Source organism: Mustela putorius, unplaced genomic scaffold (assembly GCF_011764305.1).
Source record: "Mustela putorius furo isolate JIRA1106 unplaced genomic scaffold, ASM1176430v1.1 tig00000127_pilon_pilon_pilon, whole genome shotgun sequence".
Classification (NCBI taxonomy): domain Eukaryota; kingdom Metazoa; phylum Chordata; class Mammalia; order Carnivora; family Mustelidae; genus Mustela; species Mustela putorius.
This window is the reverse complement of record NW_025421288.1, coordinates 16,658,824-16,673,330: the sequence shown is the minus strand read 5'-3', so window position 1 is coordinate 16,673,330 and position 14,507 is coordinate 16,658,824. Positions and strand designations below refer to the sequence as shown.

The window sequence follows — 14,507 nt, the reverse complement described above, 5'->3', positions numbered from 1 at the left end:
AAACTCTGTTCCATTGATCTATGTCTAACTGTCTGCCCGTATCATTCTGTTTTGATTCCTGTAGCTTTGTAGTAAATTTTGAAATTAGGAGCCATGAGTCCTACGACTGTTTTTCTTTTTCAAGATCGTCTTGGTTATTTGTGGTTCCTTACATACACGTCCATACGAACTTAGGATTGGCTTTTCTATTTCGTAAAAAAAAAAAAGAAGAAGAAGAAGCTAAGGGAATTCTGCTAGGGAGGGTATCAAATCGACCGTTGGGTTTGCTGAGAAAGGCCGCCTTCACACTACGAAGTCTTCTAGGCCATGAGCGTCGCCGCCTTTAGCCTCGCCAACAACGTTTCGTACTATCGGTGTGCACGTCTTTCATCTTGCTTAAATTTCTTCTTCTCTATTTTTATTTTTAAGATTTACTTATTTGAGAGAGACAGAGACAGTTGAGAGAGAGAGAGCACGCGCACACGTGGGAAGAGCGGAGGGAGAGGGAGAGAGAACCCCAAGGCGATTCCGAGTGGCGCGAGTGGAGTGTGGAGCCCCACGTCGGCCAGACGGCACAGCCCGAGCGGAAAGCCAGAGTGGGAATCTCAGCTCACTGTGCCAGCCACGGGCCCCCTTGGAATTTTTTTCTGACTATTTTATTCCTTTTTTTTCTTTGGTGAGTAGCAAAAAGTTTATTAACGGATAGTAAGGTTTATTGAGTGACAGTACAAAGTTCCAGAAGAGGGAAGGAACCCTGGAGGGTTGCCCTCTATGCATTTTATCCTTCTTTTTTTTTAAAGATTTTATTTATTTATTTGTCAGAGACAGAGGGAGAGAGAGCAAGTGAGCACAGGCAGACAGAGAGGCAGGCAGAGGCAGAGGGAGAAGCAGGCTCCCCGCCGAGCAAGGAGCCCGATGCGGGACTCGATCCCAGGACGCTGGGATCACGACCTGAGCCGAAGGCAGCCGCTTAACCAACTGAGCCACCCAGGCGTCCCCATTTTATTCTTTTTGATGCTATTACAAATGAGGTATTTTCTTAACTTCATTTCTGAATTGTTCTTTGTTAGTATACAGAAATAAAACTGATTTTTGCATGATGATCTCACGCCCTGCAACTTTTCTGAATTTATTTATTAGCTGTAATAGGGTTTTGTTTTGTTGGATTTTCTATGCATAAGATCATGTCATCTGCAATTAGAAATAGTTTATTTTTTCCTTTCCAATTTTGGATACCTTTTATTTCTTTTTCTTGCCTAATTGTTCTAGCTAGAACTTCTAGCACATGACAAGGAGAAGCAGCACAAGAGGGTGTCATTGTCGTTTTCTTGATCTTAGGAGAAAAGCTTCCAGTCTCTCACTGTTGAGTGTAATGTTTCCTGTGGGTTTTTTTTTTTAAGATTTTTATTTATTTATTTATCTATTTATTTATTTGACAGAGAGAGATCACAAGCAGGCAGAGAGGCAGGCAGAGAGAGAGGAGGAAGCAGGTTCCCCGCTGAGCAGAGAGCCCGATGCGGGGCTCGATCCCAGGACCCTGAGATCATGTCCTGAGCAGAAGGCAGAGGCTTTAACCCACTGAGCCACCCAGGCGCCCCTCCTGTGGGTTTTTGATAGATGTCCTTTATCACGTTGAGGAAGTTTCTTTCTTTCTTTTCTTAAGTTTCTTTCTACTCATAGTTTATTGAGGTTTGTTTTTTTTTTTTAAATCATAGAAGGGTATTGGATTTCATCAAATGCTTTTTCTGCATCTGTTGCATTGATTAAATGGGCATTTCCCCTCTGTTCTAGCAATGTGATATACTACACTTGCTGAGTTTTTTCTGTTGAATTACTGGTGCCTTCCTTGAATAAACACCACCAAGTGCATAATCTTTTGAAAAATGCTGCTGGATTAAGTTTGCTCAGATTTTGTTGAAGAGTTTTGTTTTTTTGTTTTCTTTTTAGAGATTTTATTTATGTATTTGTCAGAGGGAGAGAGAAAGAGCAAGGGTGCACAAGCAGGGGGAGCAGCCGGCAGAGGGAGCAGCAGGCTCCCCACCGAGCAGAGAGCAGGATGTGGGGCTCCCTCTGAGGACCCCGGGATCATGACCCAAGTGGAAGGCAGACGCTTAACCGACTGAGCCACGTGGTCATCCCTGTTGAAGAGTTTTGTATATATATTTATAAGGGATATTAATCTGGAGCTTTCTTTCTTGTGATGTCATTGTTGAGCTCTGAGAGTTCTTTATATATGTTGTATACAAGTCCTTTGCTAAAAATGTAATCTGCTGATATTTTCTCCTATTCTATGAGTGGAAATTTTTTAAACTTTAAAAAAAAAGATGTTATTTATTTGAGAGAGAGAGCGAGTGCACAAGCATGGGGAGAGGCAGAGGGAGGGGGAAAAGCGGACTCTCTGCTGAGCAGAGAGCCCCAAGCTTGGCTCAGCCCAGGACACTAGGACCATGACCTGAGCTGAAGGCAGGCATTTAACCACTGAGCCACCTGGGAGCCCCAATCCAGTACCTGTTTTGTCAGATTTCTACATATTACATAATGTAATTGTTGTACATAATACATAAGCTGTTGTAAATGCTGTTGTGCTTTTACTTTTTAATTTTGGCTTCCAGTTATTTGTCGCTGGTGTACAGAAACACAAGGATCTTCATGTGTCAACTTTGAACCCTGCCACCTGGCTCAGCTGACTTGTTAGTTCTGGGAGCTTTTGTAGATTCCTTGGGATTTTACTTAGACAGTCATGTTGTCTGTGAATAGGGGCAGTTTGCTTCTCCCTCTGCAATCTGCATGTATTTTATTTGTGAATTTTTTATCGCTCAATTGCACTGGCTGGAATGGCAGCACAATGTTGACTAACAATGGTGAGAACGGACACCCTTTTTCCTGAGTTTAGGTGGAAAGCACTCAATCTTGCATCATTAAGAGTCATGCTGGCTGCAGGGTTTGAAGATGCCTTTTGCTGGGTTGAGGGAGCACCTTCCGGTTCTAGGTTGCTAAGCACTTTCATCATGAGCACATATTGAATTTTCTCAAATGTTTTTCTCCATCAGTCAATACGATCATGTGGTATTTCTTCTTTGGATTGCCAAATGATATTTTACATTAGTTTGAGACCATCCTTCTTTTCAAATTAAGTAGTTAATGCTATGAATTTTCCCCTGAACAGAGCTTTAGCTCCGTCCCATAAATTTTGATATCATGTTTTTTTTTCCCTTTAGTTCAAATTATTTTCTAATTTCTCCTTTGACCCACTTTTTACTTCAAATTGTGTTAATTCCAAAATTTTTAGAGATTTTTCTGCTTTCTTTCTGTTGGTTTCTAGTTTAATCCCTTTATGGTCAGAGAACATACTTTGTATGACTTACATTCTTTTAAAAACATATGTTAAGCTTTCTTTTTTGATGCAGAATATGGTCTAGCTTGGTGAATGTGCCATGTCAACTTGAAGAGCATCTGTATTTCTCTGTCATTGCACGCACTGCTCCATAAATGTCAAATCTGTCTACTTGGTTGATGGTCATGCAGCTTCTTCGATAGCTTTGCTGACTTTCTACTTTTTCTATTGATTAAGGAGAGAGTCTTAAACTATCAAACAACTCTTAAAAGCCAAATAAGTGTTATCTAGAATGTTTCAAGCATCCCATAAAATTCTGCAGCAAATGGCTACAAAACTGGCTCCAGCACCTGTTCCAGTGTCACCACGAGGCTGACAGCTCTGGCTTCTGTCCTAGTCTTGAGGGTTGCAGACACTCATCAGTCCCAGCAGGGGGGAGGGACCTTCAAGGCTGCATATCCCAGCTTTCACCAGCCGGAGGCTTTGGACAGAATTAGGACATCATTCCATCAGGCTGAGCTGCTCAGCTCTGCACCTTTTTTTTTTTTTTTTAAAGATTTTTATTATTTATTTACTTGTCAGAGAGAGAGAGAGAGCACAAGCAGGGGGAGCAGCAGAGGGAGAAGGAAAAGCAGGCTCCCTCTGAGCAGGGAGCCGGATGTGGGACTCGATTCCAGAACCCTGGGATCCTGACCTGAGCTGAAGGCGGAGGCTTCACCCCCTGAACCCCTCAGGCACCCCTATGGCTACTCTTTTTGAGGTATGGTTCTATGAATTTAAAAAAATGTATTCAGGGGCACCTGGGTGGTTCAGTGGGTAAAGCCTCTGCCTTCGGCTCAGTCATGATCCCAGGGTCCTGGGATGAAGCCCCGCATCGGGCTCTCTGCTCAGCAGGAGCCTGCTTCCTCCTCTCTCTCTCTGCCTGCCTCTCTGCCTACTTGTGATCTCTCTCTCTGTCAAATAAATAAATAAAATCTTTAAAAAATTTTTTATTTTTTAAGAATTTTTTTTAAAGATTTATTTATTTATTTATTTATTTGACAGACAGAGATCCCAAGTAGGCAGAGAGGCAGGCAGCGAGAGATGCGGGGGAAGCAGGCCCCTGCTGAGCAGAGAGCCTGATGCGGGACTCGATCCCAGGACCCGGGGATCATGACCTGAGCCAAGGCAGAGGCTTTGCCCACTGAGCAACACAGGCGCCCCAGAAGAAAATATTTTTAACTGAACGTGATCAATGGATCAGACAAATGTGTGGGACGCATGTCGGAGGGACGTATGTAGCGTTAAGTGGTTGTGTCAGGAAAGCACTGGGCTCACAAACCAGAAACAGGACAAACTGGGGACAGAGCCCGCAGGAGGATAAACAGAGATAAAAGCAGAAATGAGTGAAACTGAAACAAACTGTAGGGAAAAAATCAATGAAACCAAAGTTGGTTCTTTGAAAAGATGAGGAACATTAAGAAACCTCTAGCACAAAGGCTGCTGTATTCTAGAAAAACACACACTTCGCGAACAGAGGGACGAAGGGGCCTTGGCCGCGGAAACCTGCGCGCGGACACGGCTCGCGCAGGGACGCGTGGGCCACGTGAGGACGACCCGGAGACTCCGGCTCCGCGCGGACACGCGTCCTCGCCGGCCTGCGGCCCGGGAAGGGAACAGGGCCGGACGCCGTCGCGGCGACCCCCGCGGGCGCCCGTCCGCCCCGATGTGCTGCCGACCGGAGAAGCGAAGGGGGCGCCGCCGCGCAGTGAGCAGACCCGCGCCGGGCCGAGGCCGCCTGCGAGAGGGCCACAGCCGCGGAGCCCCCGGACCCGCGATGCCGCCCCGAAGCCGGCCTCTGTGCAAGGAAGGGCGCCCCCCGCCCACCGGGCCTCGTGCTGAGGGCAAGGCCGGCCGGCGGCCCCCACCCGGGCCAGCTCCAGCGCAGCAGCAGCTCGGGGGGAGCCTGCGAGCCTCTCCACGGCGGTAAGAAGACCCGAGAGGCCTGGACACCTGCTTGCCTTCAGGCGGCCTAAGAATAGACGTTCCCGAACCGCGGGCGGAACCCACACCCACGGCCGCCCGGCCGCTCACCGGGGGCAGGCGGAAGCTTTCCCCATAAGAACAAGGCAAATATGTCTGCTTTCACCATTTCTGAACCTTCTGGCAAGTTCCAGTTAGTAAAATAAGGGGGAAGAAATGAGGAAGGGCGTCCAGGCAAGAACGGGAGACGTCAAGTGGTCTGTCCTTAGTTAGAAATTCTGAGGAAAACTAAAAAACAAACAAACAAAAATCCTGGCATTAATAAGTTTTAGCAACAACAAAGACACAAGGTCAACACATAAAAACTGTATTTCTGGGGACGCCTGGGTGGCTCAGTCGGTTAAGCGTCTGCCTTCAGCTCAGGTCATGATCCTGGAGTCCGGGAATCGGGTCCAGCGACGGGCCCCTGCTCTGCCGGGAGCTTCTCCTTCTCCCACTCCCCCTGCTTCTGTTCCCTCCCTTGCTGTTTCTCTCTCTGTCAAATAAATACAATCTTTAAAAAATAAAAAATAACAAGCCCTATATTTCTACATGTCAGCAAAGACAATTAGAAATATTTCTAAAAAGAAGCCATGACACATTTAGTTATAAATCTTACAAAATATGTGCAGGATCCTTATGCTAAAAACAAAATACTGAAGAAAGAAATCAAATGGAGAGACGCACCTGTACTCACAGACTGGGGGACCCCACCCCCTGGAGAGGTCAGTTGGCCCCAAACTAGCGGCTGGGATTGAACACGAGGGCGACCACATTCCCAGCAGGCCTGTGTTCGTTGATACAGACAACCTGATCAAAATCCACAGACACAGGCGTGCCCTGGCGGCTCAGTTACTGAAGCGTCTGCCTTCAGCTCAGGTCAGGATCTGGGGTCCTGGGATCGAGGCCTCATGTGGGCTCCCCGTTCAGCAGGGGGCCTGCTTCTCCCTCTCAACCCTGCTTGTTTTCTCTCTCTCAAATAAATAAATAAATAAAGTCTTTTAAAAAATCCATACATAGAGACAAAAGAACTAGAACAGTCGAAACAATTTTATGAAGGAACAAAGTTCAAGCACTCCAGGAGCCTGATGTCCTGACTTTCCGTGAAGCCGTGGTCCAGGCTGCGTGTTGTAGCCGGAGGGGCAGACACGGACCTGCAGCTAGTGGGAGACAGCGGGGACCGGAGAGGGAGGAAAAAGAAAGAGCTCCACACGAATACAATCAAGTGATTTTCTGATAGAAGTTCAAAAGCAATCTCATGGAGAGAAGAGTCTATTCAACAGATGATGCGGAGATGATCGGACAGCCATAGGCAAGGACAGACAGACAGAGCTTCAGCTCACACCTTCTGTGTAAAAAAGAGTAAGACGTGAGAATGAAGTAACAAGGTACAGCCTGGGAGAAAATATTTTCACATCATGTATCTGACTCGTTTTTAATCTTATTTATTTATTTCTGTATTTTTAATTTATTTGAGAGAGAGAGAGAAAGAGGGAGAAGCAGGCTTCCACTGAGCCCGGAGACCCATGCAGGACTCGATCCCAGGACCCAGGATCATGACCTGAGCCGGAGGCAGAGGCTTTAACCCACGAGCCACCCAGGCGCCCCAAGCCTTTTCACTCTTAATGGTCGCGGACATCTGGGGGCCAGGAGGAAACTCCAAGCCGGTCAGAGGCTAGACCGCATTCACTAGTTGGCACCCAACCCCAGATGGCAGAGCTGCCTCTGCCCTGAACTGTGAGAGAACCACGTTCCTCCTGCTCCAGTCACCAGCCTCACCAGCCATCTTGTTCCAGGCTCCGCAGGGCAGAAAGCCTGCCCGTCCCTCTACTGCTCCGGCCGAAAGGGATGGGGGTGCCAGACGGGCCTCAGATCTGGGAGTCCAGCCACACGGGCCCTGCACACACATTTCCTGTGCCAGATCCATGTGCCCTCACCCCTTAACACAACCAGTACGGCATTTTTCCCCAGAGTCCTTGTTTTCTCTTCCAGGTTTTCTTTATTTGAGAGAGAGAGCGTGCGCGAGAGCCAGCAGGGAGCGGGGTGGAGGCGGAGGGAGCAGCAGCGGAGCGCAAGCAGAGTCCTGGCAGAGCGCAGAGTCCCCCAGGCGCCTAGATCAGGGGGCCTAGATCACCGGAAGGAGTCTGAGGCTGAGCCACCTAGGCGCCCCTTTTTTTCTCTTTAATACTCGGGTGCTCGGCTCATCGAGCTGGCCACTGCGTCCCCTGCTGCCCCTGTGAGCTCTTGGCCGCAGCTCTGTGCTCCAGGCCCCCCCTGAGTCTCCGGGCCTCCCCGGCGTGGGAACTGCGCCTGGGGCGGTCCCACAGAGCCACGCAGGTGGAGGGCGCATTTCCCGCCCGTTGGCCAGGGGCTCTGGGCTCTGGGTCACTCTGGTTTAGTAATTCTCGCCAAACGGCAAGTTCCGTGTACCTGACCCCGCAGCCGGGCTGACCCCGCCGCCCCGCCATCTCCGGCTAACTCTGTGCGGTGAGCAGTCCCGCCTACGCGGACCTGGGACACTGCCCCCCACAGCCCCCACCGCCCTAGCCTCCCGTGCCCCCACAGTCATGTGTTGGCAGGCGGCGGTGACCCACCGACTTGGCCCGGGATCCTGCGAGTTTGTAGGATTGGCGGTGCAGGCTGTGGGGGTCTCGTTTGGGGCAGGCGGGACCAGGACAATCGCGAAGCTCCGAGCGCACAGTCGTCCTGTTACCTCACTTCACGCTCAGAAGGAAGCACCCGGCCGCGACCTTTGTTGGAGAGTAACTGGGCAGGGTCCGTCCGGGTCGGGGATGAGAGGCTGCTTCAGGGGATGGGGCGCAGGCCCCAGAGGTGGGGGACGCCCTGGGGCACGAGAGGTTGGGTCGGGTGAACCGAGGGAAGCCCCATCAGGGGGCCCACGGGGGACACCGGCGAGGAGTTGGGGTCTCCCGCCGTCTGGCGGAACCGGCCTGATAAGGGTGTTCTCCGGCTGCCCTGTGGGCGCGTGAAGCGGCCCCGCCTCCGCCTGGAGCCGCCTCCCGGGGAGCAGATGCCCCTCGGGCGCAGGCGGGGCCCGAGATCTCCGGGGCCGGGGATCTCCGGGGCCCGGGGACGGCGCTGGCGTGGGGCGCCCGCACACCTCGAGGGAGGGTCCGGCAGACCTTCCACCCGGGTCGGTTTCCCAGAGCGCAGCCCCGCGCGTACCTCCAGCCCTGCGCGGCGGGGCGATGGGGGCCCCCCGCGCCGATCATCTCGCTTAAGTCTTCCCTCGAGGGCACGCGTCCTGCGCGCCTGTCGGAGCGCGAGAACCCAAGAGCCACAAAGGCACCTTAGAGTGCCCGGGGCGCACGGAGCGCGGCGGGTCGGGCCGGGACTCTCGCCGCGCTGGGGGCGTGCCCGGGGGGCGGGGCTCCCGGGGTCGCGACCCCGGCGCTGTCCGCGGTGCTGAGCGCCCGCCGGGGCGCCGCGGGGGCGCAGGGGAGCCATGGGGAACCGCAGCGCGGCGGACGCGGACGGGCTGCTGGCGGGGCGCGGGCCGGGAACCGGCGGCGGCGCAGGGTCTCCCGGAGCGGCGGCGGCGCTGGCGGGGGGCGTGCTGCTCATCGGAGCGGTGCTCGCGGGGAACGCGCTCGTGTGCGTCAGCGTGGCGGCCGAGCGCGCCCTGCAGACGCCCACCAACTACTTCATCGTGAGCCTGGCGGCCGCCGACCTGCTCCTCGCCCTGCTCGTGCTGCCCCTCTTCGTCTACTCCGAGGTGAGCCCGCGTCCGGACCGCACGCGCACGCCTCACCTGCTCCTTCGTCCCCTGTCCCCGTCCACCCTGAGGACCCAGAACCACCCGGCCGCTGGGCTTCTCGGGAACCCTGAGCCAGGGCGGCTGCAAGGACCCTGTGCCTGGTCCTCGGTCCGCTCTGACTCCCCGCAGCATCTCACTGTCAGTTAACCTGCCTGGCTAACTGGTTGTCTGTCCTTCCTCTGTATCTCTCTTCTGTCCCTGTTTTGGCGTCTCCCACCTAAGAGAGGTCTTTGCCTTTCAAGCTAGGGACCTCAGAAACAGGCAACGTGGGCAGTCCAGCCACCCACCACCTCCTCAGCCGAGGTTCCATTCCCCAGGGGAGCCAGATGGACAGGCAGATTCCGGTTTACTCTCCCCCCGCCACCCCTGCTCTCCCTGGGGCACAGGGACATACACACATCACTGCACAAAGCCACAGCCAGGCGTGACCAGGAACACGCGCACATCAGAGCACCCCAGGGAAGGAGACCCTCACTCGTACACATAGTGCCCACAGCAGGAGGACCATTTAGCTGCCAGGAGCTGAGGGGAAGTGAGCAGGGTTGGAAGGGGAGGCCCTGCCCTGATGCTGGAACCCAAAGCAGGGGTTGGTGTGGGGTCCAGCGCCCCTTCCAAGAACCAGGGTCCAGAAGCCTCCGTCCCCAGACCACATCTGGCCCTCAGGTGGGTCCTCCTTGGTGCCAGCCCTTGACTACTTCGTGATTTGGACAGAGAAAAGCTGCTTACGCCTGGGCGGGGAGCACAGTGACCCAGGCAGGGGGGAGAGTCGGGGACGCTCCATTTTTCTAAAGTGGACATGGTGAGACTGGGCAGGGCTGGGACAGAGCTAGCAGGACAAGGACACACATGACCTGCCCCTCCCCTGGAGCCACAGACAGACGTCACAGTGACAGCTCTTAAGCTCCTAATCGCCCCAAATCAGCGGAGGGGATTTAGAAGGGGGGTGGCTGTCTGCTCCTTTGCCCTTGGTAGGGGCAGCGGGCCGGTGCCAAGGCCTTTACATCTTGCAACTCATTTACCCTCAAGGCAATTGTGTGGATACTATTGTCACCCTCGTTTTACAGATGAGGGGACAAAAGTGAGGTGACCTGTGGAGTGCCAGAGTGGTGACGGAGTCTAACCACACAGGCTGACTCTTAGCCATCCTGTTGGCAGGAAAGGAGGTCAGTGGGCTTCAGGCTCCAGGCAGCCGGCCTCCTGGGGGAGCACCCCCTCCCCCGAGCTCTGCAGCATCAGGGATCAGAGTCCCGGACCCTCGAGGCCCCATCTCCAGGGGTGCCCCCAGGCCTCTCTTGGCTTTTGCAGAAAGTGGGGAGGGAGGGAATCTTGTCCAGCTCAGTGGGAAGACTGCCCGGGTGTGCGGGCCTCTGGCACAGCCCCGCTCCCCCAGGCGTGTGGGGGTCAGAAGCGCACAGTGCCGGTGGCTATGAGGTCTCGGAGGGAGACCAGCGGCGGGCCTTGTGTCTGTTGTCCCCCGCACCCCGTGCCCCTTCCCGGGGCGCAGGTCCAGGGTGGCGTGTGGCAGTTCAGCCCCGGCCTCTGCGACGCTCTCATGGCCATGGACGTCATGCTGTGCACGGCCTCCATCTTCAACCTGTGCGCCATCAGCGCCGACAGGTGAGCCGCCGCCGCCCCGCCCCGCGCCCGGCCGCGCCCGGCCCCGCGCCCCTCCGCGCCCTCACCGCGCCCCTCCCCTGTCCCGGCCGCCCGCGCCGCCCCCCCCACCCACAGGTTCGTGGCGGTGGCCGTGCCGCTGAGCTACAACCGCCAGAGCGGCGGCGGGCGTCAGCTGCTGCTCATCGGCGCCACGTGGCTGCTGTCGGCCGCGGTGGCGGCGCCGGTGCTGTGCGGCCTCAACGACGCGCGCGGCCGCGACCCCGCCGTGTGCCGCCTGGAGGACCGCGACTACGTGGTCTACTCGTCCGTCTGCTCCTTCTTCCTGCCCTGCCCGGTCATGCTGCTGCTCTACTGGGCCACGTTCCGCGGCCTGCGGCGCTGGGAGGCCGCCCGTCGCACCAAGCTGCACGGCCGCCGGCCGCGCCGGCCCAGCGGCCCCGGCCCGCCGCCCCCCGAGGCCGTCGAGACCCCCGAGGCCCCCGAGGCCATCCCGACTCCCGACGCCACTCTGGCCGAGCCCGCGCTGCCGGCGAGCGAGGAGAGGCGCGCCAAGATCACGGGCCGCGAGCGCAAGGCCATGAGGGTCCTGCCCGTGGTGGTCGGTGGGTTCCCGCCTGGGGTCGGTGGGCGGAGGGGAAGCGGGCAGCGCCCACGGCGGGAGACGGAGCCCGGGGCAGGCGGGGGGCGCCGCAGGGACCCCGGCTCACCGCCGCCCCGCCCCCGCCCCCAGGGGCCTTCCTGGTGTGCTGGACGCCCTTCTTCGTGGTGCACATCACCGGGGCGCTGTGTCCCGCCTGCGCCGTGCCTCCGCGGCTGGTCAGCGCCGTCACCTGGCTGGGCTACGTCAACAGCGCGCTCAACCCCCTCATCTACACGGTCTTCAACGCCGAGTTCCGCGCGGTCTTCCGCAAGGCCCTTCGCCTCTGCTGCTGAGCAGCCCCCCGCCCCCGCCCCCGCCCCCGAGAGTCCTCTGCGGGGACCTGGCGGTGCCTCAGGGGGCAGGACCCCAGCGAGGGTGGGGGCGGCTTTGTCGGGCTGATTAAACCAGTACCTTCCGGAACACCTGCTGGGAAGGCCGGCGGTGGGGAGTGCGCGAGGGGAGGAGGCAGGGGTGGGGCGGTGCGCGGAGGAGGAGCTTCGGCCGCACGTGGAGCGCAGGACCCCCCCCCCCCGCCCCACTAAACCGGCCCGGCCAGCTAAGCCCCTCCCTCCCGAGGAAGCCCAGAGAACTGACCCCACAAAACCGGCTCCAGGCTGGGGTGGGAGGTGAGGCGGGAAGCAAGCCAGCTTTGGGGGGGGGGGGCAGGGCAGGGAGACTCCAGGGAAGTCCCTTCTGCTTATCCCAGGGAGAAACTTCCAGAACCAGCGCAGCCCTTGCCCGCGTAGGCCGGGACTCTGCGGGGCTGCCTACAGGCTCACTTACCGGGATTCACACCGTCCTCCAAAAGGTTCCCTCCTGACACCCCCATCCCAGCTGTCCCGGGTCAGCAGCCTCAGCCCCCTCGGCCCCCTCTCTCAGCGGGAGAGTGTGGACAGCTGTCCTGCAGTCTGGACGTGGCAGCTTCCTGAGACTGCCCTTGCCCCAGGGGGAAGACAGCCCCGCCCAGACCGGGCCCCTGCTTCAGCAAGGAACTCCAGGGTGGCTACGCACCCCTCTCCAGGGAGCGGGCCTCGCCCGCCATTTTGGCGGCTGCCCCCCAGGTCAGAGCGCCGCTCCCTGCCTGCTCAGCTTTGACGAGGTCCAAAGCCCTGAGGAGACAGGCCTGGGGTGCTGGCTGGGCCCAGCGGGGCAGCCTCCCTCCCCTTGCAGGAGGTGCCTGGCCCAAGGCAAGGCCGAGCCACCAGCTGCCATCCTGGGGAGGTGGGGGCGGCTCTCAGCCCCTCCAACCTGCTCTCCCCGTCCTGGGGCCCAAACTCACAAGAGCGTGGGTTGCCCCTCCCCACCCGTGGGTGCCCGCCCTCCCTCGCCCAAGGTCTCCGTGGGAGGGAGGCGAGGGCCATGTGGTAGACTCTGGCTCTGGTGGCTCCTTGAGTTTCTGGCACCCTCTTGCCCATGAAGCGTGAGGATAGTTGCAGCAGGCACCCTGGGTCTCCCCACAGGGAGCAGCCCTGATGTGGGGACCGGAGGCCCAAATGGCACAACGGAGCTGTCCCAACTGGCTATCTTTGGCACAGACGGTCCCTCCTGGGGGTCTCAGACTTGAAGACCAGGGAGGGTCCCTGGGGCCCCCGGTGGAAGGCAAGGTCAGAGCAACCCCCCTGCCCCTGTGCCCTCTGATGCTTCTGCCAGGGGCACCTGTGAAGCCCCTGCAGGTAGACAGCGAGCCGTACCCTTGACCAGCACCACATGGCAACGGCAGGCCACTCCCGAGCTCAGCTCCGTCCCTTGGGTGCACTCCTCACCTTCGCGTGTGTGCGGGCAGGGCTGACCCACCTGTGAGCTGCACCTGCCCTCAGGCTGAGCTGGGAACAGGCTGGAGCTGCTGGGGACCCCGTACTGTCCCCACTGGCCCTGGAGGCAGAACCTGCAGCTCCCGCAGCAGAGGACAAGGTGCGCACTGGGGGTAGGGGTGCACACACAGAGCCACAGAGGGCCTGGCTAGCAGGGAAGCCCCCAGAGGAGCCCCGGCTGTCCGGCTCACTCAGCCACCCCCACCGACGCCCAGGGTCACCCTAGCCTGTCGCTCCCTGGAGCTTCGGCTCAGAAGACCCACAGCACCCCAAGTGGCCTGGCCTGTGCCGATGGCTGGCCCCTCGCCTGTCTCCCGAGGCTGCGCCCAGCAGGAGATGTTGTCAGAAGCCTTGACCCGAACTCTTGAGGACCTGCAACAAAGGCCGTTCCTCCGGTCTCCTGCCCACCCCCCAGGTGTGGCCACACAGAGAACATTTTGTGGCCAAGAAAGGAGACACTGAAAAACCGTCCCCAAAACGTGCGGTCCTGAGGGCTCTATTTTTTTCTTCTTACTTTACGGAGGCCCCATGCTCAGTGTGGCCCAGTACGGGGCTTGAACTGTCGACCCTGAGATCATGAGTTGGCCCCTTAACCGACTGAGGCACCCAGGTGCCCGGGGAGAGCAAGGTGCCCCCACCCTGGGATGGAGCCAGCCCCAGGCAGGGGCGCGGGGGCGGTGCGGGGCCGGAACTTTACTTGCAAGGACTCTGGTGCTTACTTTGCGAGCATTTCTGGGATGGAGAGGTTGCTTCTGAAGATGCAGACCCCTTCTGTGGAGGCTGACCTGCTCCCCCCACCCCAGGGAAGCAGGCCCATGGCCAAGGGTTGAGAACTGCCCCCTTCCCGCCGTGTTCTGTCTGCAGCGGCGGAAAAACCGCTCCGCGTGCGTGATGAAGGTGCCCCGGGGGGAGACGGTCTGGGGCACACGACGGGGCCAGGGTCACATCCCACTGCCAGCTCCTTAGCCCTGGGCACAGGCCCCGACTTCTCGGCCTCCATCTCCCCGAGAGCTGGTGGCAGAGGCAGGAAGATGAAGTACAGGGGCTCCGGTACTTGTTAGACTCAGTAAAAGAAAAACCCAAAGAACCCAGCTCAGCTGAAGAGCTCAAGGAGCCCAGAGGCAGGGCTGGGTTCCGGAGAGCGGGGCTCCTGGTGGGCTCCCTGAGAGCCGCAGGCTGCACTTCTGTCCTAAGCCCAGGGCCAGGCCGGCCCCGCCCCGGGGACACGGCTGAGGGGGCAGTAGCGGCTTCTGCAACTCCCGAGCTCACGGCCCTGGCCATCACCGCGGTGGACGCCCCCTCAGCTTGCTCCAGAGCCGGAGCCCCAAATGCGAAGTCTCCAGGGTG

The 14,507-nt window shown here is 57.6% G+C and overlaps 1 protein-coding gene across 1 annotated transcript; it reads left to right on the top strand.

The window, feature by feature from the left end:
* Positions 1–8,780: 8,780 nt before the first annotated feature.
* On the top strand, positions 8,781–11,642 carry DRD4 (dopamine receptor D4). Its single transcript, NM_001310167.1, is given in 4 exon segments — positions 8,781–9,050; positions 10,597–10,709; positions 10,824–11,311; positions 11,440–11,642. Coding segments are annotated over 4 exon segments (1,074 nt in total).
* The last annotated feature ends 2,865 nt before the right edge of the window (positions 11,643–14,507 follow it).